Source organism: Ruditapes philippinarum, unplaced genomic scaffold (assembly GCF_026571515.1).
Source record: "Ruditapes philippinarum isolate M1 unplaced genomic scaffold, ASM2657151v2 ctg11110_1_1_1_1, whole genome shotgun sequence".
NCBI lineage: Eukaryota > Metazoa > Mollusca > Bivalvia > Venerida > Veneridae > Ruditapes > Ruditapes philippinarum.
In genome coordinates this window covers 1-23057 of record NW_026865888.1, presented here as the reverse complement: position 1 = coordinate 23057, position 23057 = coordinate 1, and the positions used below count along the sequence as shown (strand labels likewise).

Below are 23057 nucleotides of genomic sequence, written 5' to 3'. Positions count from 1 at the left end.
ATAGTAAACAGTGTTTACCTTTACCTCATATATACGCGAAACAACGCACTTTCGACCCCCCCCCCTTTTTTTAGGCATGAAATAGTGAAAAAATGCCCTATTTGGGCCCCAAACACATGTTTTCGTTTGAGATGTCCCCTCGTTGTCATGGTAACAGGAAATTTAAGACTGAACATGTCGTTACAAAGGCAATGGTCCAGTCAACATTTGTGCCAAGTTTGATTAGTATTGAAGCATTTTTCATAGTTTCAATAGCAGGCTTGAACTTAAGAGAAGGGCTCTTCAGTGAAAAATGGCCATTTTTCACAATATGCTCATGGGGGAAAAACAGGGTTAATTGTCCCTTGTTATCAAAAGCCTTTATAATAAGTAGAGCCATCATGATTCTTGTTCAGTACATTTTGTTTTTCATGTATAATACCTTTCATAAACATATAAATTGTTGGGTAAACCATCCTTCGATAAACACCTTTTTAAAAAGGATCAAAAACCAAACTTAAAAATGATATTCGTTGTTATTTAATTCCGGTTTTAGATACTTATGCGTCGAAGTTCTTCAGCTTTGAATATTCAGCAAACAATTGCCGAATTCAAAACTTGCCCTCTTGATCTGGAAGAAGAGAGAAGGATACAGAAAGAAATAAAAAAGTGGAAGGACTATGAAGATGATGTTGACCGTCTTAAACATGAAATGATAGCCGTGAAAAAAAATGCATCTGACGTGAAGAAAGACCTTGAAGACGTAAAGGGAAATGTAACTGGCGTGAAAAAAGACCTAGAAGACGTAAAAGAAAATGATACTGCAGTGAAGAGAAACCTGGAAGACATAAAGGCAAATGTAACTGATGTGAAGAAAGACGTTGATGAGATCAAAAGACGGCAAGGGACAGGTTTGTTATTTTTCAAGCTTAAATATTTTATTTTATAGAAAGGCTGAGAAAATAATATACTAGAATACTAACAAATACTATATCCATGGACCTTTTTGCACACAAACGGTCCCCAGGAACTGTATTACAATGAAACTTTTTGGGATTAAAAGTTGTCAAGTCAACAGCAATAATTCAATAAATCAATGAATACAAACAATTTTTCCTGACGTTTTCAATTCGTTTATTTTTTCGTAAATTGCTTCGACAAACTTCATAAATCTCTGCTTGTTTGTTTGATATGGTAGATAATTCCGTTTCCAGACCATTGTCATTGCTAGAAATATCAACAATATAAGAAAAACGAAAATTGTCTCTTTTGAAAATTATAATCGATTCCTTCCACTTTGCAAATATAACAAATTTAATATCTTGCGGTAAATATTAAATGAAAATCTACAATATTTCTTGGTTTTTAGTCACAAGCAACTTCAAGAAAATCTGAAAATTTGCCGCAGTATCTATAAATGTAACCGAAATTTTATAACATTTGTGTGTAATTTGTCAAAAGATGCATACACATCAATCAATCCCGTGGATGATATGAGTGATAAATAACTATTTAATAATTTTAAAGATCCTTTAACTCTTTTTATATCGTTTTATATCATAAATATAATGCTCAAATGAAGGTTTATCAATATTGTAAGTTCCAAAAAACATTATTTGCAAAAAAAAAGATATTACCAAATTTCCATTTTATGTAAATAGAGGGAGGTACCGGTAATTTGAAATTTATTTCCTATAAAGCCTAACCTATTTTTTTCAATCAGAAATGAATGCATATATTTTAATGATAACATATAATGTGGACAAATATTTGCAGTACATATTTTACATATTCTTCGATGTTTGAAAATCGTTTAAGAAGCATAATTATATACATATATAAAATCTCACTTTAGTGTGGTAACAACCTTATTTATAACATACAAGATCTTTTATATTTACAATTTTCTATCGGTGTATTCTTAATTATTATTCATATGTTTGTTAAGACCGCGCAAGTCGTAAATATTCTTGCGACGAACAGGCAAGTAACGTTACTGGTATAAAAAATCCAATCATTATGAAAGGGAGTAAAACTAAAACTGAAATAGCAAATGATTTTCAAATTCCAAAAAGTACTTTACGCCCTCGGGTATTGTGTCTAAAAAGAAATAAATGATAAATTTGTCTTAATCAACACAGGTGGCAGTATTAGTGTTTGGACACCTCACTCCTATCTGCCCCTGGACCCCTACTACAACCCTAAAAAAATCAACACTCAAAGGCTTACTATAAGGTACCAAATACAAAACCACCGATGAAATTTTATAAAAAAAATTGTCCACTATCAAAATTATAGTTATAGAAAGGTGAAAAGCCTTTATGTTCATTTGCCAAACAATGTGGAACACGGGAAATCGTCGTTTCGGCGACTGAGGCGCATTCCGAAGGCATTTTGCTGCATCATTCATTTACATCAATAAAAAGAACTTTAATTCCACAGCTTACTTAATTCAAGTCTAACGAATATCAATATTCTATCGATTTTTTCTATTTCACGGTAATTTTTGACTTGTCGCTGCCAGTGACAATAAAAGTGTGCTGTATGATAACAGTGACCATAAAAACACTTTTATTGTACATGTTATCATACAACACTCTTTTATGGTCACTGTTATCATACAGCAGACTTTTATGGTTACTGTTGTCATACAGAAAGCTTTTTACTTTTATGGTTGCTGTTATCATACACAACACTTTTATTGTAACTGTTATCATACAGCACACTTTTATGGTCACTGTTATCATACAGCACACTTTTATAGTAACTGTTATCATACTGCACTGTTATCATACATCACACTTTAAGTGTCACTGTTACCATACACCACATTTTTATTGTAGCTGTTATCATACACACACTTTTATAGAGCACAATTTTATGGTCACTGTTATCATACAGCACATTTTTATTGTAACTGTTATCATACTGCACACTTTTAAGGTCACTGTTATCATGCATCACACTTTTATTGTCACTGTTATCATACACCACACTTTTATTGTAAATGTTATCATACAGCACACTTTTATGGTAACTGTTATCATACAGCACTCTTTTATGGTCACTGTTATCATACATCACACTTTTATGGTAACAGTTGTCATACAGCAGACTTTTATGGTTACTGTTGTCATACAGCAAGCTTTTTACTTTTATGGTTGCTGTTATCATACAGCACACTTTTATTGTAACTGTTATCATACAGCACACTTTTATGGTCACTGTTATCATACAGCACACTTTTATTGTCACTGTTATCATACAGCACACTTTTATAGTCACTGTTATCATAAATAATACTTTTATGTAACTTATCATACACCACACTTGTATGGTCACTGTTATCATTCATCACACTTGTATGGTCACTGTTATCATACATCACACTTTTATAGTCACTGTTATCATAAATCATACTTTTATGTAACTTATCATACACCACACTTGTATTGTAACTGTTATCATACAGCACAATTGTATGGTCACTGTTATCATTCATCACACTATTATGGTCACTGTTATCATAAATCACACTTTCATTGTCACTTTCATTATACAGCACACAGTTATGGCCACTGTCATCGTACATCACACTATTATAGTCACTGTTATCATACAGCACATTTTTATGGTCACTGTTATCATACAGCACACTATTATGGTCACTGTTATCATACAGCACTCAGGCCTCGACACTAACTTTTTTAGCAGGTGGTACGCCGGACCATTAGATTTGAAAGTTAGGTGGTTCTTCCAGAAGTCAGGTGGTCAGTTATAATTATTATCATTTTACAGGTATTTTATCGTAGAGTTATTTGTTCATTTGTTTTTAGCTCAGTCAAAAATACACAACAGAGCTCTTAATTATATTAAACTGATTTCTATCTCAAGTTATGGAATAGTGAAGCCATTTGTGTCTGTTATTTTCTTACTGTTATTCAAATATTCATTGCTGATACGTGGTACGTCTTATAATCATGATAATAACATAGCATCTTTTATAGATTAACATTTTTAATGGAACTAATAAATTATCTTATTCTTGTCTTTGAAAACAAGGAAATATTACGAAAGCCCAATAGTGTCAAATGAAATAAAAAATAAAAATGCAAAGGCGTTATAACGCGAATAAAGGCGTTATTACGCGAATCAAAAGGCGTAATAACGCGATTAAAGGCGTTATAACGCGAATCAAAAGGCGTAATTACGCAAATCAAAAGGCGAAATAACGCGAAAAAAGGCGTAGCAACGCAAATAAAGGCGAAGTAACGCGAATAAAGGCGTTATAACGCGAATCAAAAGGCGTAATAACGCGAATAAAGGTGTAATAACGCGAATCAAAATGCGTAATAACGCGAATAAAGGCGTTTTAACGCGAATTAAAAGGCGTAATATCGCCTTTATTTGCGTTATAACGCGAATTAAAAGGCGTAATATAAACGCATTATAATGCCAATTTTATACCATATTTATACTTATTAAATGGCCTAGTAACGTGAAAAAGGAAAAAAAATATTGATCTTAATTTATTGCTCAAGATATAAACTCGTATAGAATAATGTAATATACATTTACAATAACTGACATTCCATTTGCGCAGTAATATTGCAAACCATTTGTAATAAACTAATGAAGACTCTTTGATATGTCAATATCAGGTGACTTGGATACTTAAAGGTCCATTGGGTTATATGTCAATACAGTTACTCTGAATTCACATCATTGATTTTACACATGTCACTATAGTAAATGAATTTCTATTTTTTCTTATATCTTATCTTATTTTATATGTGCGTCATATGTTCAATTTATACGGATATGCCCTGTATAATTACTTAATAACCTGTAGTATCTTTTACTTATGTGAATGTCGTTCCTAATTACGCTATAGGTAATTGGGTATAGGTAACAAGATTTGGAAAAACGTAAGGCATACGTAAGTCACATTAGGGTGAAAGTATAGGTATAATAAGAAGGTATAATAAGAGGGGTAAAAGTGTTTCTGTTAAGTTATAATTATAAGAGACATTGTCTTCTTTGTCTTTATCGAAAAGTATCTATAGTTGGGTGATAGTAACCTCTAATCTCACGAAAGCATTTCCTAATAAAAAAATTTAAAAAATCAGACTGTGGCCTTAGGACGTATCCGTACAGAATTGAAAATAAAACGTACATCTTGATCAATTCATTTCAATCAACATTGCTCTTCCTATCTTACATCATAAGGCCACGGTTTGGAATTTATATGGTATTAAATTAGCGTTATAACGCCTTTCGTTTCGCGTTATTATGCCTTTTGGTTCGCGTTATTACGCCTTTTTATTCGCGTTATAACGCCTTTATTCACGTTATTACGCCTTTTGATTCGTGTTATAACGCCTTTATTCGCGTTATTACGCCTTTTGATTTGCGTTATAACGCCTTTATTCGCGTTAGAACGCCGTTTGTTTCGCGTTATAACGCCTTTTGATTCGCGTTATTACGCCTTTTGATTCGCGTTATAACGCGAAAAAGGCGTTATAACACGTTATAACGCGAAACAAAATGCGTGATAACGCGAATAAAGGCGTAATAACGCAAATCAAAAGGCGTGATAACGCCTTTATTCGCGCTATAACGCGAATCAAAAGGCGTAATTACGCGAATCAAAAGGCGAACTAACGCGAATAAAGGCGTTATAACGCGAATCAAAAGGCGTAATACGCGAATAAAGGCGTTATAACGAGAAAAAAAGGCGTACTAACGCAAATAAAGGCGTTATAACGCACATCAAAAGGCGTAATAACGCGAATAAAGGCGTTATAACGCGAATCAAAAGGCGTAGTAACGCCTTTATTCGCGTAATAACGCGAAACAAAAGGCGTAGTAACGCCTTTATTCGCGTTTTAACGGAAATCAAAAGGCGTAATTACGCGAATAAAGGCGTTATTACGCGAATCAAAAGGCATACTAACGCGAATAAAGGCGTTAAAAAGCGAATCAAAAGGCGTAATAACGTGAATAAAGGCGTTATACGCGAATAAAAAGGCGTAATAACGCGGACCAAAAGGCATAATAACGCGAAACAAAAGGCGTTATAACGCTAATTTAATACCATATAAATTCCAAACCGTGGCCTAGTAATGTAAGATAGGAAGAACAATTTGATCTAAATAAATCGATCAAGACGAACGTTTTATTTTCAATTCTGTACGGATACGTCCTAAGGCCACAGTCTGATTTTTTAAATCTTTTATTAGGAAATGCTTTCGTCAGATTAGAGGTTAACTATCACCCAACTATAGATACTTTTCTACATAGACAAAGAAGGGAATGTCTCCTATAATTGTGACTTAACTGAAACACTATCCCCCATTTAAACATACTTATCAATAATCACCCTAATGTGACTAACTTAAACCTTACGTTTTCCCAAATCTTGTTACCTATAGCCTATTACCTATAGCTTAATTAGGAATGGCATTCACATAATTAGAAGATACTAGATGTTATAAGTTAATCAAATAGGATATATCCGAAGATAATTGAACATATGACGCACATATAAGATAAGATAAGATATAAGATAAGATAAGAAAAGAAAAGAAATTCATTTACTATAGTGACATGTGTAAAATCAATATGTGATACATGTAAATTCAGATTAACTGTATTTACGTCCAGTGCACTTTCATGGTTACTGTTATAATACAGTGCCCTTTTATGGTTACTGTTATAATACAGTACACTTTTATGGTTACTGTTATAATACAGTACACTTATATGGTTACTGTCATCACACAGCATACTTTTATTTTCACTGTTTTCATATAGCACGCTTTTATGGTAACTGTTATCATACAGCACACTTTTATGGTCAATGTTATCATACAACACACTTTTATGGTAACTGTTGTCATATAGCACACTTTTATGGTTACTGTTGTCATACGGTACACTTTTATGGCTTCTGTTATAATACAGTGCACTTTCATGGTTACTGTTATAATACAGTGCCCTTTTATGGTTACTGTTATAATACAGTGCACTTTCATGGTTACTGTTATAATACAGTGCCCTTTTATGGTTACTGTTATAATACAGTACACTTTTATGGTTATTGTTATAATACAGTGCACTTTCATGGTTACTGTTATAATACAGTGCACTTTTATGGTTATTATTATAATACAGTACACTTTTATGGTTATTGTTATAATACAGTGCACTTTCATGGTTACTGTTATAATACAGTGCCCTTTTATGGTTACTGTCATCACACAACACACTTTTATTGTTACTGTTACACAGCACGCTAATATGGCAACTGTTATCATACAGCACATGTAAATGGTAACTTCTTAACAGATTTGTGTCGGAAAACTGGATATAACGGTAATATGTATAAGCTAAACGGTAAGTGGAATATAAAAGTTGTATGTATATCTCCTGTCGGCAAGTTGAATATCTACGCGTGACGATATATATATAGCTTGTTATGACAGTATGCATAGCTTGTGTATAACAGTATATATGGTTTCTGTCGGCAAGTTGTATGTGTATAGGATAGATCATGAGTACCAGTTGGATGTGAGATTTATCAACTCGCTTCGCTCGTTGATAAATCTCACATCCAACTGGTACGAGCGATCTATCTGACTTAGACCACAGGTAGTTTCCTTTGTTTAAGGTGAAGATTTAACATGCTTAAACGATTTTTTCTTCAACAATTACATAGGGATATCCAAATATTTCTTATTCAATCTATTTGGCCTTATTGTATGCCACAGTTGCACGAGAAAATGGCATAATTCATGTTCTTTCATAAGTTACTGAATACACAATCTTATGAATGATTGATTTCACATTCCTTTATAAATTTCTATCACAATGGAGCAGTCAACAATTCAAAATTTCTGAATGTGATAACATTACAATTTCGCAACTTGAGTGTATATCAACTCAGAATTTTGTTGTTATTCCTATTGATTCCTCATCCAAACGATTCCATGACGTAACACCGTACACATCGCTTGAATAAGCAGTTAAAAAGCAGGACCGCTAACCGAAAAATTCTCTTAGACTGAACTCATGGGCGATGGCTGTTTATTAAGAGTGGGCTCATGTGAGAAACGGAAAGGTAATTTTCATTAAACATTTCCTTAACGAGGGGCAGGATATTTGTTGGTTGTCCGGCTGAAGTTGAAAATATTGTACTTGACGTATAGATTTGTTTATTTACTGTATGCTTTATATTCACACTGCACTGTTTTTTACCTCATCCATAAACTGAAAAAGATTACAAATGTTATCATCCCTTCAATATAATGATAATTTAGGTTTATTTTCATTTTGTCCAAATGTGTTTTTCCACCGTTTAAAACCACATTAATAGTAACACCATACATGTTTATAGTAATATTTTGTTCCGGTGGATACATTGATCATAAAGACAGACAGACGGACAGACAAATATTTTATTTACATTTGTACAAAGTACATCATCTACATACATGTATAATCCATAAATATATAACCTGTCAACCTGATTAACGAAGAATATAGTAAATAATATAAAAAGTGTTTGTAGTCCAGTTTACAAAACGGTATAAAGTGGAGATGAACATAAGTTTCGTTCAGTGTAAGTGATATTTGAACAAAGCATGTTTAACATAAAGCATATCATTTCCTTAGCATTGCAACCGCAGCCCAGTCACCGTTCGGAAACTCCACCTTCTCCGTCACCAGTGCAATCCCCTCCCAAAACAGAAATGAATGTACATACACAGTGTCTGCTATTTTGAGTGAGCCGGACATTCAGGATGTGATTATTATAAACACACTAAAACCGTCGTTAACAAAAGCGTTTGAAAATTTGTTATTACATTATAGATTGATTAACGCATTTCATTTCATTATTGCTTGTGCTTTTTGATGATGAAATGATGAAATAAATTAGTAAAAAAACTAGTGCTATCTGTTAGGTTTTTTGAGAAGAAGCGAATAATACTACTTACTTCACTACATGTATCTATGTAACCCGCATAAAACGTGCACATAACGGGTTTTTTCCTTTAATATAGTTATATCAAACACTTGACTGTGATGTGTGGGGTATATCAAACACTTTTAAACCTCTCTGATTGGCCGAGAGGAAACAGCTATGGTCTAAAACATTTTATATGACTTCTGTCTGCAAGTTGAATAAAACGATATGCATAGCTACTGTCAGCAAGAATGATGTTATGGTATATAAAGCTTATGTCGGCAAGTTGAATAACGGTATGTATAATTCGGTCGGCAAGTTGAATATAACGGTATATATAGCTTCTTTCGGCTAAATTGAATATAACGATAATTCTAACACTATCGGAATTTTTTCTATATAAACAAAGAAGGCCCGAAGCGTGCATTATTCTACAACAATGCACTCGCCGTTCTTATTATCTCCCTGTGTATTTTCACATTGAGGGCGCCATTTTGTTTGAAAAATCTTATAAATAAAAACAATTTTTTGTCGAATTTTGTTGTGAAAACTATCTAGAATGACAAAAAATGGTCTACCTAAGAAAATAAATCCGAACACCAATATCTTTAATTCAGTCGTTAACGCTGTACAGACGTTTAAAGTGTTGTTTACGTGACGTCACAATGTAGCGCCAAACAGCACGTTTTTAACTGGCCGACTGAAGCTATACTTAGGAAATAGATATGAATTCTTCGTGCATTATTGTATAATAATGCACGTTTTTCGTTCAAATGCTTTGTAATTAATCACTCAGGCCTATCGGCCTTCGTGATTATATTACTACGCATTTGAACTCAAACCGTGCATTATTCTACAACAATGCACTCAGAATTGATATCTATTTCCTAAGTATAGCTTCAGTCGGCCAGTTAAAAATAACGGTGAAAATATAGCTTCTTTTGGCAAGTTGAATTTATAGGTATGTATAGCTTCTGTCGGCAAGTTGGATATAACGATATGCACAGCTTCTGTCGGCAAGTGGGATATAACGATATGCACAGCTTCTGTCGGCAAGTGGGATATAACGATATGCACAGCTTCTGTCGGCAAGTGGGATATAACGATATGCACAGCTTCTGTCAGTTGGGTAATTACAGTATGTAAGCAATGGGAATATAACTGTATTTATAGTCGTGTTGGCAACTTAGATAAGACGGTATGTAAAGCTTCTATCGGCAAGTTATATAATATGGTAGTGCAAAAATCGTTGTGTAAAAGGGTCTATATCCCCTGTACTTTTGTCAATTTGTTATATCATATATGTACATGTCCTATATAGTTGTCCTATCCACTTTCCCATATTCTCTCATTTTCATTCATCCTATTCATTCATTGCAACATGGAACACTTAAGTCATTCTATAATTCTTAACGACTTATTTCTTCTTGGCAGGCCTCTTAAAATTTACTTACCCGGATTAGAAGGCACGCATGCGCACTTTGAATATACCTCCATTGGTTTGCGCCACGAAGTTGTGTTGATTTTTCCTTCTTCCAAGTAAATTGTTTTATTTGTGTCCTTGCCATTACAGGCCGAAACAGCCCCTCCTTGATTAGGAAAGCGCAACCCTACGACATAACAATACAAACTTGCAAACTAAAATATGGTTTACCGTATTACTTGTAAAAATGTAATATGCAATATGTTGGGCAAACTAAGCATGCAGTTTCAATGAATAGTAACAAATTTGATAGATCTATCATCTTCCACAAATATTGCCTCGCACTTTCATTTGAATGATCATAATTTCAGTGACTTTTCATTTATGCCCATATACATGTATATCATTGAAAATGATATTGACCGTCTACAGACATACACTACAAACACAATATCCAGAAGGAATACCTACAAAATTATTTTTTGCCGATTGATACAAATTTGCATTTTTAATATAATACTCTGTAAGTGTATGCTTATCTTAAGTACTTTTTTTTCTATTTAGTTTTTTTATATATATTAAGAGGATATTTTTTCGTTTGAGTGAAATATGGAATATATTTTCACGAAACATGATAAAATGCCACATATTTTCACGAGCCGGGACGGCGAGTGAAAATATGTGGCATTTTATCATGTGGAGTGAAAATATATACCATATTTCACGAAAAACGAAAAAATAACCTTTTTATTTAATTTCAATATCAAAGAAAAATGGTTACGAACCCCCTTGCTTGCTACGCAACTGCAATTGTACAGCGCGCAGTAATATAATTATTGTCTTGTTTTGCACGTGATATTTAGCGCTACATTGTGACGTCACGTAAACAACTCCTTAAACGTCTGTACAGCGTTAATGACTGAATTAAAGATATTGGTGTTCGGATTTACTTTCTTAGTTAGACCGTTTTCTATCATTCTACATAGTTTTCAAAATAAAATTCGACAAAAATTTGTTTTGAATTTTCAGATTTTTCAAACAAAATGGCCAAAGAAGCCCCGTAAAATAAATATGAGTTTTGACTGCTCCCACTTTCATATTTATATTTCATATTTATTTTAAAAAAAATATGAAATATATTTGACTGATATAGCACCATATTTCATGGGTAAAAATAAATAAATATATATATTATATTTCTCTATAGGAACATTAAGTATTTTTTATACAAAAAAGTACTTAGCTTTTGTCTTATTTGTTTAATTAAAATCATTGAAAATACGCATATTTGAACTGTACTTTTTTCGCCATGTTAACGTTACGTAACTTATATTAGGTCACGTACGTTGTTTATTTTGATTATTTATCCTGTTGAAGGCGTAAACCGAAACGTTGATAAATAACAATCAAAATTCACGTAATTGTTGTTGATTGTTCTACTGGGTAATTCAGACAGCTTCTACATTTTCAAGATAAATAACTCTACGTATAATTATTATGTCATTGTTATGCAGACTATGCTAACATTTCTATATTATTTTCCATGGAAAACTAAGAACAAACATATGCAAGTTAACCAGTTTTACTTTGTCCAAGTATCTTTTTTTAAAAATACTTTTTTTTTGCTAAGAAAATTTTCTCAAAAGAGTATCAAATATATTCACTTTTTAATCAGAGTACTTTAAAGGAATTGTAAAAAGGAAGCTTTAAGCTTTAGACATTCTTTTGAATCCGTTCCTGGAACCGACCAGTACTGAGCAATGAGTGTAAAGTTTCTTGCTCAAGGAAACAACGACTTACCCCTGACGGGGTTTGAACCCATGCGGCTAGCGATCATAAGATTATTAGTCTGACGAGTTTTCCACTCGACCAAGCCGCTACTCAACATGTTCTTGGAGTACTTGTTCTCTATCAAATTTGAACATTAGTTGAAAGATGGATAATTTTGAAATACGTCTTTCCTTTATTATTTCTCTTGATTTTCTCTAAAATATCGTTTAAAGGTAGTCACTTCAAACTTGTGTGAAATATTTGTTGACTATTAAGGGCAGACAATCTGATAAGCATGTTTGCAGAGTTATGTTCCCTATTCTATTTTGCTTTTATTTTACTTTATCACACACCCGTGCCGATTTTGCGACTCCGTAAATATGGTATTGCACGGCCGTGCATATATTTTGACGTGACGTCATTAGCGTTATACAGAGGCTCGCATAATATAATTTTATTCAACTCGTGCAATAAATTCAGTATTGAACTTACACTCATTCAATATCCTCTATTTATTTTATGCTTTCAAAGTTTTGCTGTAATATATCAGATGACTATATTCTGATATATAATTTTCAATGTAGCCAGACTAGATTTCTATTTCTTGCATCTCAGACAGGATTATCAACCGTTTACACCGGTGCTAGAAAACTCTATCTTACATCCCTCATGTAAGACAAGTCGCGTGCTTTAAATGACGTCCTTGACGCGCGCCTTTTATGAATGAATCGCGTTCTTAGGATGACGTCATTTTTCCGTTATGAATGAAGTTGTATGTTCATACGTACTATAAGAAAAAATGCGTAATAAGAATATCAGTTTTCATAATTTCTGTTCCGAAAAATTATTGACATGATAATAACTCGGATAACTGTTTAGCGGAAACTCGACAGAGCTTGTTACCGCTGTAAACAGTTACCCTCGAGCTAGATATTCCGGTCTGTACCGGCAGCCGGTGTAAGATTCTTATATTCTTGCATATCATACAGGATTATCTACCGTGACGGTGGTGCTAGAAAACCCTGTCTTACACCCCCCCCCATGTAATACAATTCGCGTGCTTTAAATGACGTCATTACCGCGCGCCTTTTTCTGAATGAATAGCGTTCTAAGAATGACGTCATTTTACCGTTATTAATGAAGTTTGTAAGTTCATACGCTACAATAAGAAAAAAGTAAGTAATGAAAATATCAGTTTTCATAATTTCTGTTCAGAAAATAAATGACATTTAATATGCAAGAAAAATAATCAAACACTGGCTGTCGGTACAGACGGGAATGTCTAACTCTCAAATCGTCATATTCTATTTAGTATTTTCTATCGCCCGCCTAACTCAGATGTCATATACAACAATCTAATTGAAGATTCTATTGGTCTAGCCATTGACACTAATATACCTGACGTCATCATTACGGGTGATTTCAATCTAAATGTAAACTGTTATTCATCTAACCGCAAAATTACATCCATCACTCAACAGTTCAATCTAGAACAACTAATAGATGAACCAACACATTACACTGAACATTCAAATTCTTTGATCGACCTTATATTAGTTTCAAACAAAAGCAATGTTATTCATTCTGGTGTTGGTGATCACTTTCTAGAACAAGAACTAAGGTATCACGTTCCTATATTTTGGTTTTCTGAAATTCCGTAAACCGCGACAAATGTGTTTTGATCGCATTGTTTGGGAATATGAACATGCTGACTACGAAGCATTACGTGAAGATATAAATACCTATACATGGGAAAACTGCTTTGATGCAGATGTTAACATATATGCGAATAACGTAATCAATCAGATACAAACAATTGCTAAAAATAACATCCCTAACAAATTGATTAAAGTAAGACCATTAGATGTTCCATGGATGACAAACTCAATCAGAGTTAATATCCGTAAACGAAAACGTCTGTATAAAAAAGCTAGAATGACAAATTCACAATATTACTGGCAAAGATTCAAATCTATTCGTAATGAAACAATATTATTGATACGGGAAGCCAAGTCAAACTATTTTTGTAAACTCTCTAATAAATTGAAAAATGAATCACTTTCGTCTAAAGACTGGTGGAAGACTCTGAAATCTTTTATTTCATCAACAAATAATAGTAGCATTCCACCACTGACAGACCCCTTAAACAGAAATATTGTTTACTCAAATAACGATAAGGCAAATCTTCTAAATAACTTCTTCGTAGAACAAATGTCTATTAACGATGAGAACAGAGATCCACCTTACCTTAGTTCACCACTTTCCTGTCTCAACGATATTGTGCTTAGCCCTCATGAAGTAAAAGATGTTCTTCTTTCGTTACAAGTTGACAAAGCAGTAGGTCCAGATGGTATAAGTAATAGAATTTTACGCGAGGCTTCTCATGAACTATCTTCCCCCTTGTGTGACTTATTCAATGCTTCTCTACGATGTTGTGAAGTTCCAATTACATGGAAAGAGGCGAATGTCACTGCAGTTCACAAAAAGGGCGATACATCTCTCCCAAATAACTATAGACCCATATCACTTTTGAACACTACAGAAAAAGTTTTTGAACGTCTTGTATTTAAACACATCTTTAACTTTCTCAAAGTAAATAATTTTCTGTCTACTGCTCAGTCTGGTTTTATCCCGGGTGATTCTACTGTTAATCAGCTTGCCTTCATTTATGATACCCTTTGTAGATCACTTGACAATGGCCTCGAAGTTCGTGTGGTTTTCTTTGATATCAGTAAAGCGTTTGACAAGGTTTGGCATAAAGGCCTACTTTCGAAACTAAAGCACGCAGGTATATGTGGATCTTTGTTATCTTGGTTCAATAGTTACCTTACTGATAGAAAACAAAGGGTCATACTACCTGGCGCCTACTCATCATGGGCTTTTGTCAAAGCAGGAGTCCCTCAAGGCTCTATACTTGGTCCCCTATTATTTTTGATCTTTATAAATGATATTGTTAATGAAATTGAATCTTTCATAAACCTTTTTGCTGATGATACCAGTCTTTATGTTATAGTTGAACATCCTAACACAGCAGCCACACTTCTTCAGTCTGACATCCAAAAAATCTCTTTATGGGCAGAAAGGTGGTTAGTCACCTTCAATCCTTCAAAATCGGAATCCCTACTTGTAACCAGAAAGCGAAATCGTCAGCATCACCCTTCATTGCATATGTTTAACCAACAAATTCCAGAAGTTTCTGAACACAAACATTTAGGCATCTTTCTTTCTTCTGACTGCACATGGCACAAACATATTGAATACATAACTGATAAAGCTTGGAAAAGGGTTAATATAATGCGTAAACTGAAATTCTCTCTGGATCGTAAATCTTTGGAAATCATCTATATAGCATTCATTAGACCTATTTTGGAATACGGTGATGTAATTTGGTGCAATTGTACCCAATATGAACTCGAACAGCTTGATAAGATTCAAAATGAATGTGCACGCATTGCAACTGGTGCAACCAAGCTTATCTCACTAGAAACTTTGCAGAAAGAAATTAATTGGGAATCGTTATCCGAAAGAAGATATAAACACAAACTAATTATGTTTCACAATATGCAGTCGAACAAAACTCCAGATTATCTCTCATCATTAATACCAAATCCAGATCAATCCCGTTACAGCTTACGAAACTCTGAAGATATCAGAGGAATTACATCAAGGACTACTCTGTACCACAATTCTTTCTTGCCATCAGTTATTCGTGATTGGAACAACTTGCCTGTTATAATACGAAACAGCCCTACAATATCTTCATTTAAAACTTTCTTAAACAAGGACAGAAAATATACACCAACATACTTTTATACAGGTAGTCGTAAACTGCAGGTCCTTCACACTCGGCTTCGAACGAACTGCAGCGCATTAAATCACCACCTGTTTTTGAAAAACATTTCTCTTACCCCTTTGTGTAATTGTGGGCAAATCGAAACTACCCAACATTTCTTTTTCGAGTGCTGTGCATACGATGCCGTCCGCAGAACACTCCTCCTTAACTTGCAAGACTTCAGCATAAACCTTCATAAACTTCTTTATGGTGACCCATCTCTTACATACCAGGACAACGTTATTATATTTACAAATGTACAAAATTATATAGAAAAAACGAAAAGATTTACTTAGATCTATTCTAATTGAGACTATAATCCTCTCTCACCCTTTTTCTTCTCTTTTCCACTATTTTGTTTTCTTCTTTTATATATATTCTTACATTTTAGACTTGTAGTTAATCTATTCTATAAAAGTTTATATATAAATATATATTTTATGTGTGTATAATTAATACTTATTCCCTTGTCTAGTATATACTAATTATAAACTTATTTAAGACAAACCATATAGTTCGCCAAAGGAGAAGAATTCTATAAGACTTGTCTTTCATTCTCATCCTTTTCCATTGTGTAAAATGTTTTGTTTGTTATATATTTGTATGTATGTACATTATATATACTTTCGGGAATAAATATGTTTAAACTAAACTAACTCTCAAGTAACTGTTTAGCGGAAGCTCGCTAGAGCCTCGTTACCGCCGTAAACAGTTACCCTCGAGCTAGATTACCTCCTTTGGCAGAATCTGTCCTGACAAGGGGAGATCATTGCGTAGGAGATTGGATATTCCGGTCTGTACCGGCAGTCGGTGTAAGATTCTCATAAGAAAATAATATTATAACTAGATGGAATAACAGGCAATCATAAATGCCGTCATACGTAAATGTTGCTTCTTTAAGAAAAGAAAGTCGATTTCATCGTGTTAAAATGTTACAACATTAATTAGAGGATATTGAATGAGTGTAAGTTCAATACTGAATTTATTGCACGAGTTGAATAAAATTATAGCGAGCTCGAATGACTGTTTTAAAACGGAAAATGTAAAATGAAAATTGAACGATTATTTTACATAGGTTTTGCCTAATTCCATTTAATGTACATTTACCTCCTCTTTTTCAACAAACAAAACAATAATAAGGAAAAAAAACAAAGGGGTGGAGCCATATTTAACACAGTACATGTGACGTCACACGCACTGAACACACTACGTGTGACGTCACACGCACTGTTTACAAACAAAATGGTTATCTAGTTCTGAGAAGATAGCGTGTCTTTACAGTAAGTTTGTAAAACGCTAATGACGTCACGTCAAAATATATGCACGACCGCGCAATTTACCATTTTATACCGTTTGTCCCACTTTCTTATCCAATCAAATGCTCCAATTTATTTGAAATATATTGCATACACTATACCGGGACTGGTGTATGTGAAAAATAAGTTGACTTATTTTAACAGGTATTGACGTGGTATATCTGGCAAATATGACGTTATGGATATGGGCGGAGTTTTAAATTAGACAATGAATGCAGCATGCGAATAAAGTAAACAAATAAGAAAGAGATTTCATACGGTTATTTATAAATCCAAGCTTTTACATGTATAAAAATGATTGAAACAGTACATTCCCTATACCGTCATGGTTATAATTCAAACATTAGAAAACAGTTTGTGGCTGATAACTGAAAATAATAGACATAGAGCGAGAGAAATCTCAAAGTTCGAAACTAACACATATCTTTAAAAGATCATACAGAATATCCATTTTTCATAATTCCAAGACATTTTTTTTCCACATTTTGTTAAAATCTCCACTTTTTTAACAGTTGACTTCGACCCCTATACCCTCGTTAGTCAACTCGCGCATGCATGGATCCAATATTCTGCGAAGTTCAGAAAAAAAGATCTTCAGTTTTAACAAAGTTCACGTGCATGGATTTTTCATTTCGAAGATACCGTTGTAGCCTTGCAGCAATGTTTAGTAAAGTTGTTGGAGGATAAAATACATCATTTTTCCTGATGAATCGTTGTAACCAAAAATCCATTTCTGCACATGAACGGAACTGCTCTATTTGAACGGGAATAGGATAACCAGGCTCTTGCTTAGTCTCCGGTTGTAGGTTGCGGTTTTCAGCCAACTCCCTCCAGACGCGCACTGCCCAGTTGTTTTTCGTTGTATTATAGGACACTGTATTTCTGGTCTTTCTTAATGTCATCAGATGTCAAAAGCTTTTCAAATCGGCCTGCAAAATGCAAATATCAAAGAAACCCCTTAACTATAATTTTCAAAGTTTTTTTAATAATTGCAACAGCATTTTAGGCAGATTAATCATGTTATGTTTGAATAATTAACTTCAATACTTTGAGGTTCGGCGCGCTTGGTCATGTTACAATTTGTATTTTCATTCAGATAATGATGCAGTTAGATACTGCGACAATTCGAGAATATTTTTTTATAAAATATTACCTGAGCTTTTGCCTCTTTTTGCTTGTGTCTGCATATAAAACCTGCGTATCAATATCAAGCAACTGCGTGACCACATCAGCACATTCGACATGAAATGGTTCAAAAACATGATTCTTGCTATATTCATGTCAAACACAGCCTGATCGCAGGATTGTTACATGATGACTAATGATATAAAAATACATAAAAATGCAATGCTTTAATTGACAGGTCAAAACACTACGACCAATCTATACTAGTTAGGGCAGGACTCGTATTACATCAAACGCTGTACCGACACTTCGTACGTGACTTATTCCACGAAAGTGGGTCAAACGGTAAGCCAGTTATAGTTCATATTTTAAAAAATATAGAACTAATTGCTGCGCTCCGCTACGCTACGCTTGCAATAAATTCCATATTTTTTAAAATCTGAACTATAACTATTACTTACGGAGTCGCAAAATCGGCAGGGGTGATAGATAACTAACTTTTTTTAAAAATTGATGATGTAACGTCATGATGTGGTGACGTCATATAGGAGAATGTGAAACGTTACGCGGCAAATCAGTATAAAATACTCAAAATCACTTATAAAGCATGAAATAAAAAGAAAAAAAAATATTTGTTTTAGAAATAAGATTGAACAACATTTCATTTGTGGACAACAGCCTTTATATTTTTACTCTTGTCTACTATACTAGTGAAAATATTGCATCTGGTGTTAACTCAGTGAAATATATTTCAAACTTACATGCAAAACAATTAAATATCCTCTATGCATATGTAGCTATGTATATGTTAGTGTTCATCCGTGATGTTCTACAGAAACTAGAAACTTCGACGGGAGCGATAGCGACAGGAGAATGTTTCTAATTTCTGTAGAACAGCACGGATGAAAACTAACATATTTAGTGTCAAGCTTTATTTGGCCTCATTATCAGTCACTTTATTACGTCACAATGCGGTTTTATGAAGTACTATGAAAAATGGAAGTCGGCTATGGACGAATTCGATATAGTATCGACTTTTGTTCTTCTATGAAAATTAACGCACAAAAATACAGCGTTTTCATTGGATGACAAATAAAGTTTGGCCACTAACACTGATTAGTGTCAAGCTTTATTTGGCCCTTAATTACGTCACTACGCGGTACTATGAAGAACTATGACTTTTTTTCTTCTATGAAAATTAACACACATAATTTTTAAGAAATACAGCGTTTTCAGTGGATGACAAATAAAGCTGGACACTAATCAGTGTTAGTGTTCAGGTGCGTAGCTAGGGCTTGAAAAAATATACGCAAAGCGAGGCACGAAGTGCCGAGAGGGGGAGCGTGCGGGAGGGGGTGTCCCCCTCCCGCTGATGGGGGTAGGGGGGTCTCCCCCGGAAAATTTTGAAAACTTATATGTTAAATCGTGGGCTCTGGCAGGTCTTGAAGCACCTTTTGCACGTAAAGCATGAAGCATTTTCAAGTCATTTTTCCCCATAAATTGATAAACATATAGCTGCTTGTTTTACTTTCTAACTTATTTCATTATAACTTTGTACAGATTTGTAAAGAAAAAGGCAGTGTACGCCTTGTAGTTTTCTTATTTTACACGTGCATATAAACATACACAAACATTTTTCGATGTGAAGTTTAATTAAGGATGCAGATCATGAAATTGGTTTATGTATGAATGCCCGTTCAAATGTAAAACGCATTTATCAGATAACAAGTTTTTTTAGCATTTCTCGTCAAATCAGTTTGGTAAGAACGGCTTTTCTCTTAAGCCTTCAGTCTTATTTATCCAAGTGTATATAATTTTTCTAAATGCACAAGAAAAATTATACTCTGAGAACACTTCTATTCCATCGTAAGAAAGTAGGGAAATTACCAGATACAACGAGATATGAAATGGTCTAATGATCACTCTATAGGTCTCCTCAGGCGGTGATGAGAAAGTAACGGACTTACTCATAGATATATTTTGTTGCCCACAAAAAATATGGCCGGCTCTTGTGATGGAATTCATGTGTTCTTTTGAGTTTGTGTGCCGATTAACGACTTATCTTGCGTTGCTCCAGTCAATCAAAGGACGAGCAACAACCACATTTTCAGCCGCATTAAAGGCGAAACATGGAGCACAAAATACCCCATCAAATAAATGATGTACCTTAAGTAGATGGGTGCTTTTTTCGAGTTCTGTGAGAGGTGCAACCCAACCTGTATGTGGCTCGAACCGTTCGGTGAGGACTACATTTTCTTAGAATCTGGCATTCTTAGTCGGCTTCTGATATTAATACTTCCGATATCCAGGAATCGTGCTCCCAGGGACCTTCTAGAGGTTGTCGAGGGGAGAAGAAGCAGGGGGAGACAAAAAGTGAAGGTGGGCGGAGAAGGAGGCGCGACATAGTTGTCTGATTTGCTGATCACAGGAGGGTCACATGCCAGGTCTTCTGAATTCTGTTTAGTTTCTACCTGGTCAGATTCATTATCGACTTGAATGGGGTCCTGTTTTAGGACCATAAAAAGGGTCGCTTGTCCTGGAATTAGGCCTCTGTTTCTTTTCATTTTGACAACTAATTACACAACAAAAATTAAATTTTGCCCCGAGTTGATGATTTTTAAAATCTTGATCTAGACGTTAAAAGATTTAAAGTCGTTTTAAAATAGAGCTATTCCAAAGGAAACGATTTAGAAAGGATTGGTCTAAATCTTTAAGAAAAGTTTTATAATCTTTATTTTCTGAGAATTTAACCAACGATAAGTTATTATGAGCCTAGTTTGTAAATAAATTAATGCTGAGCTTTTCATTTATCCCTCGGCAATAAGTTTGTAAATGCTTCGAGTTAACGAAAAACTTATATGCACATATATAAGTATAATTAATAGAAACGTCATACGATAGAGTGACGCAATCATAGTTTACACTTTGTAGTAAACAGTATGACGCCTGAAATGGAGATCTAAATCTATTGCGATAAAACCATTAAAACTTAGATTTTCTCAACTATATTTTTTACCTTCGGAATTTTTTATACGCAATTGCGTATTGTGCGTAATGGAAGCTACGCCCTTGAGTGTTGGAAGTTTATAATTAAGAAATAACATCGGCCTGAGAGGTGTATATCGGCTATTTAACACCGTGTTTGGAGTTTTGATGCGTAGGAATTGACCACGACCTGAGTGGTTAATTCTTTCGCATCAAAACGACAAAACCGGTGTTAAATAGTCCATATACAGCTCTCAGGCCGATGTTATTTCGATTGTATCACGATAAAAGAAGGAAGATCAATAATGTTATTTTTTTCAAACGGAAATAACTTCCGGTGCCGATTTTCGTACAACGCTGTTCGATTTTCGCACCCTACTGTTGCAAAGATATAGAAATTATTAAACTGAGAAAAAAACGTTATTTTATCAAGTTTTCAACGTCGTATTGTGTTTACATCAGTGCCCCATTTATCATTCTTGTATGTATGAAAAACGTCAGCTTGTTTATGAATGAGTTGTTTACTTACGATGACGTCATTACGCTGCTTACGGATTGGCGCCGTTTTGTCGGATCTAATATGTGGCGTTAGTGTATGTGAGATATTATTTCGGTATTGTATAAAAAGAACACATTATAAGAACTGAAAATATAAATAAAAATGATTTGTATTGTTGCTTTAAAAGGCTTTGTAAACTATATAATCGAGGGTGAAAACATAAAAGCCGGAAATACAAGTAGTTCCTAACCAGTGTTTATTGGCAGTTTAACACCGGTTTTTTCCTTCTTTGTCTATAGTGACAAAATCACGTGGAGTGATAGAATGGTTATTTTCAAACAATTGTTGTTAACGTTATCGAGTAGCGTGTACCTTAAATTTTGAAAGATCTTAAACAGCAATGTTAAAAGTCGAGTCGCCTCTTAATGTCGCACCTGAATTAAAATGTTGCAAGCTTGACAGTAAATGTCGCAATAACGCTAAATGTCGCTATAACCCTAATGGTAAACATCGCACTTTCACACAAACAGTCTTGACTGACCGTAAGACACATCTAATTGACACTATAAGGAATTGTAAAATTGACAACATAGGACAGTTATATGTCTTTAAGGATTCTACAATGCAAAGTTTAAGTTAACTGTTTATGAGTTACTTTGCTTTTAGAAGGGCTCTTTTTCAGAAATAAGGAAACTCTAAGATAATCTGTAACATATAATCATTATGAAAAATGTTTTCCTATTGATCATTAATAAGAAACAAATAATAGCATTCAGGTAACAAATCACACAAGCAAAATGATTGTTTGTACACAAAATGTTTGAAATATGTATAAAAACCCACTTTAAACTTTAAAAGTCTAAATATACCTAAAATTTACAACAATGAGGGTCTGTTTTTAAAGTTAGTCTAAATGTTCTGAAATGTATTTTGGCTGATCTTCCAAAATATAAAATACTTTATTTATTTTTTATTTTATTATACTTTGAAAATATCAGGTACCATATTTGCTATTAAATTTGGCATTATTTAGCCAATAAATACCTACAATAATAATATAATAAAAATCAAACAATTTTCCACCCCAAAGGAGATCTGAGAGATACATGAATAATGTTAAAAGAATAAAAAATAAAGAAAAAAAAATGCCCCTTCTGGGG

At 33.9% G+C, this 23057-nt stretch overlaps 2 protein-coding genes and 1 long non-coding RNA gene across 3 annotated transcripts; 2 read left to right on the top strand and 1 right to left on the bottom strand.

Annotated features, from left to right (window-relative positions):
- The first annotated feature begins 541 nt into the window (after positions 1 to 541).
- LOC132730667 (uncharacterized) lies at positions 542 to 7424 on the top strand. The gene is made up of 2 exons (XM_060716645.1): positions 542 to 890; positions 7273 to 7424. The coding sequence occupies exons 1-2, from the start codon at positions 542 to 544 to the stop codon at positions 7278 to 7280; spliced, it is 357 nt and encodes a 118-aa protein (XP_060572628.1). The 3' UTR covers positions 7281 to 7424.
- A 6387-nt stretch (positions 7425 to 13811) lies between these two features.
- Positions 13812 to 15231, top strand: LOC132730665 (uncharacterized). Its single transcript, XM_060716644.1, has 2 exons — positions 13812 to 14888; positions 15154 to 15231. Exons 1-2 carry the CDS (start codon positions 13812 to 13814, stop codon positions 15229 to 15231), a joined length of 1155 nt encoding a protein of 384 aa, XP_060572627.1.
- Positions 15232 to 17536: 2305 nt separating this feature from the next.
- Positions 17537 to 20633, bottom strand: LOC132730666 (uncharacterized). Its single transcript, XR_009625785.1, has 2 exons — positions 18442 to 20633; positions 17537 to 18217 (listed from the first exon to the last, which is right to left on the bottom strand). It is a non-coding gene; the product is annotated as an uncharacterized LOC132730666 (long non-coding RNA).
- Between the last annotated feature and the right edge of the window lie 2424 nt (positions 20634 to 23057).

Bases quoted from the DNA above. Each gene is read 5' to 3' on its own strand.
- LOC132730667 (XM_060716645.1), top strand. From the start codon at position 542: ATGCGTCGAAGTTCTTCAGCTTTGAATATTCAGCAAACAATTGCCGAA.
- LOC132730665 (XM_060716644.1), top strand. From the start codon at position 13,812: ATGTGTTTTGATCGCATTGTTTGGGAATATGAACATGCTGACTACGAA. The intron at 14,889-15,153 runs GTTTGGCATAAA...TTTATGTTATAG, and splicing joins TCAGTAAAGCGTTTGACAAG to TTGAACATCCTAACACAGCA.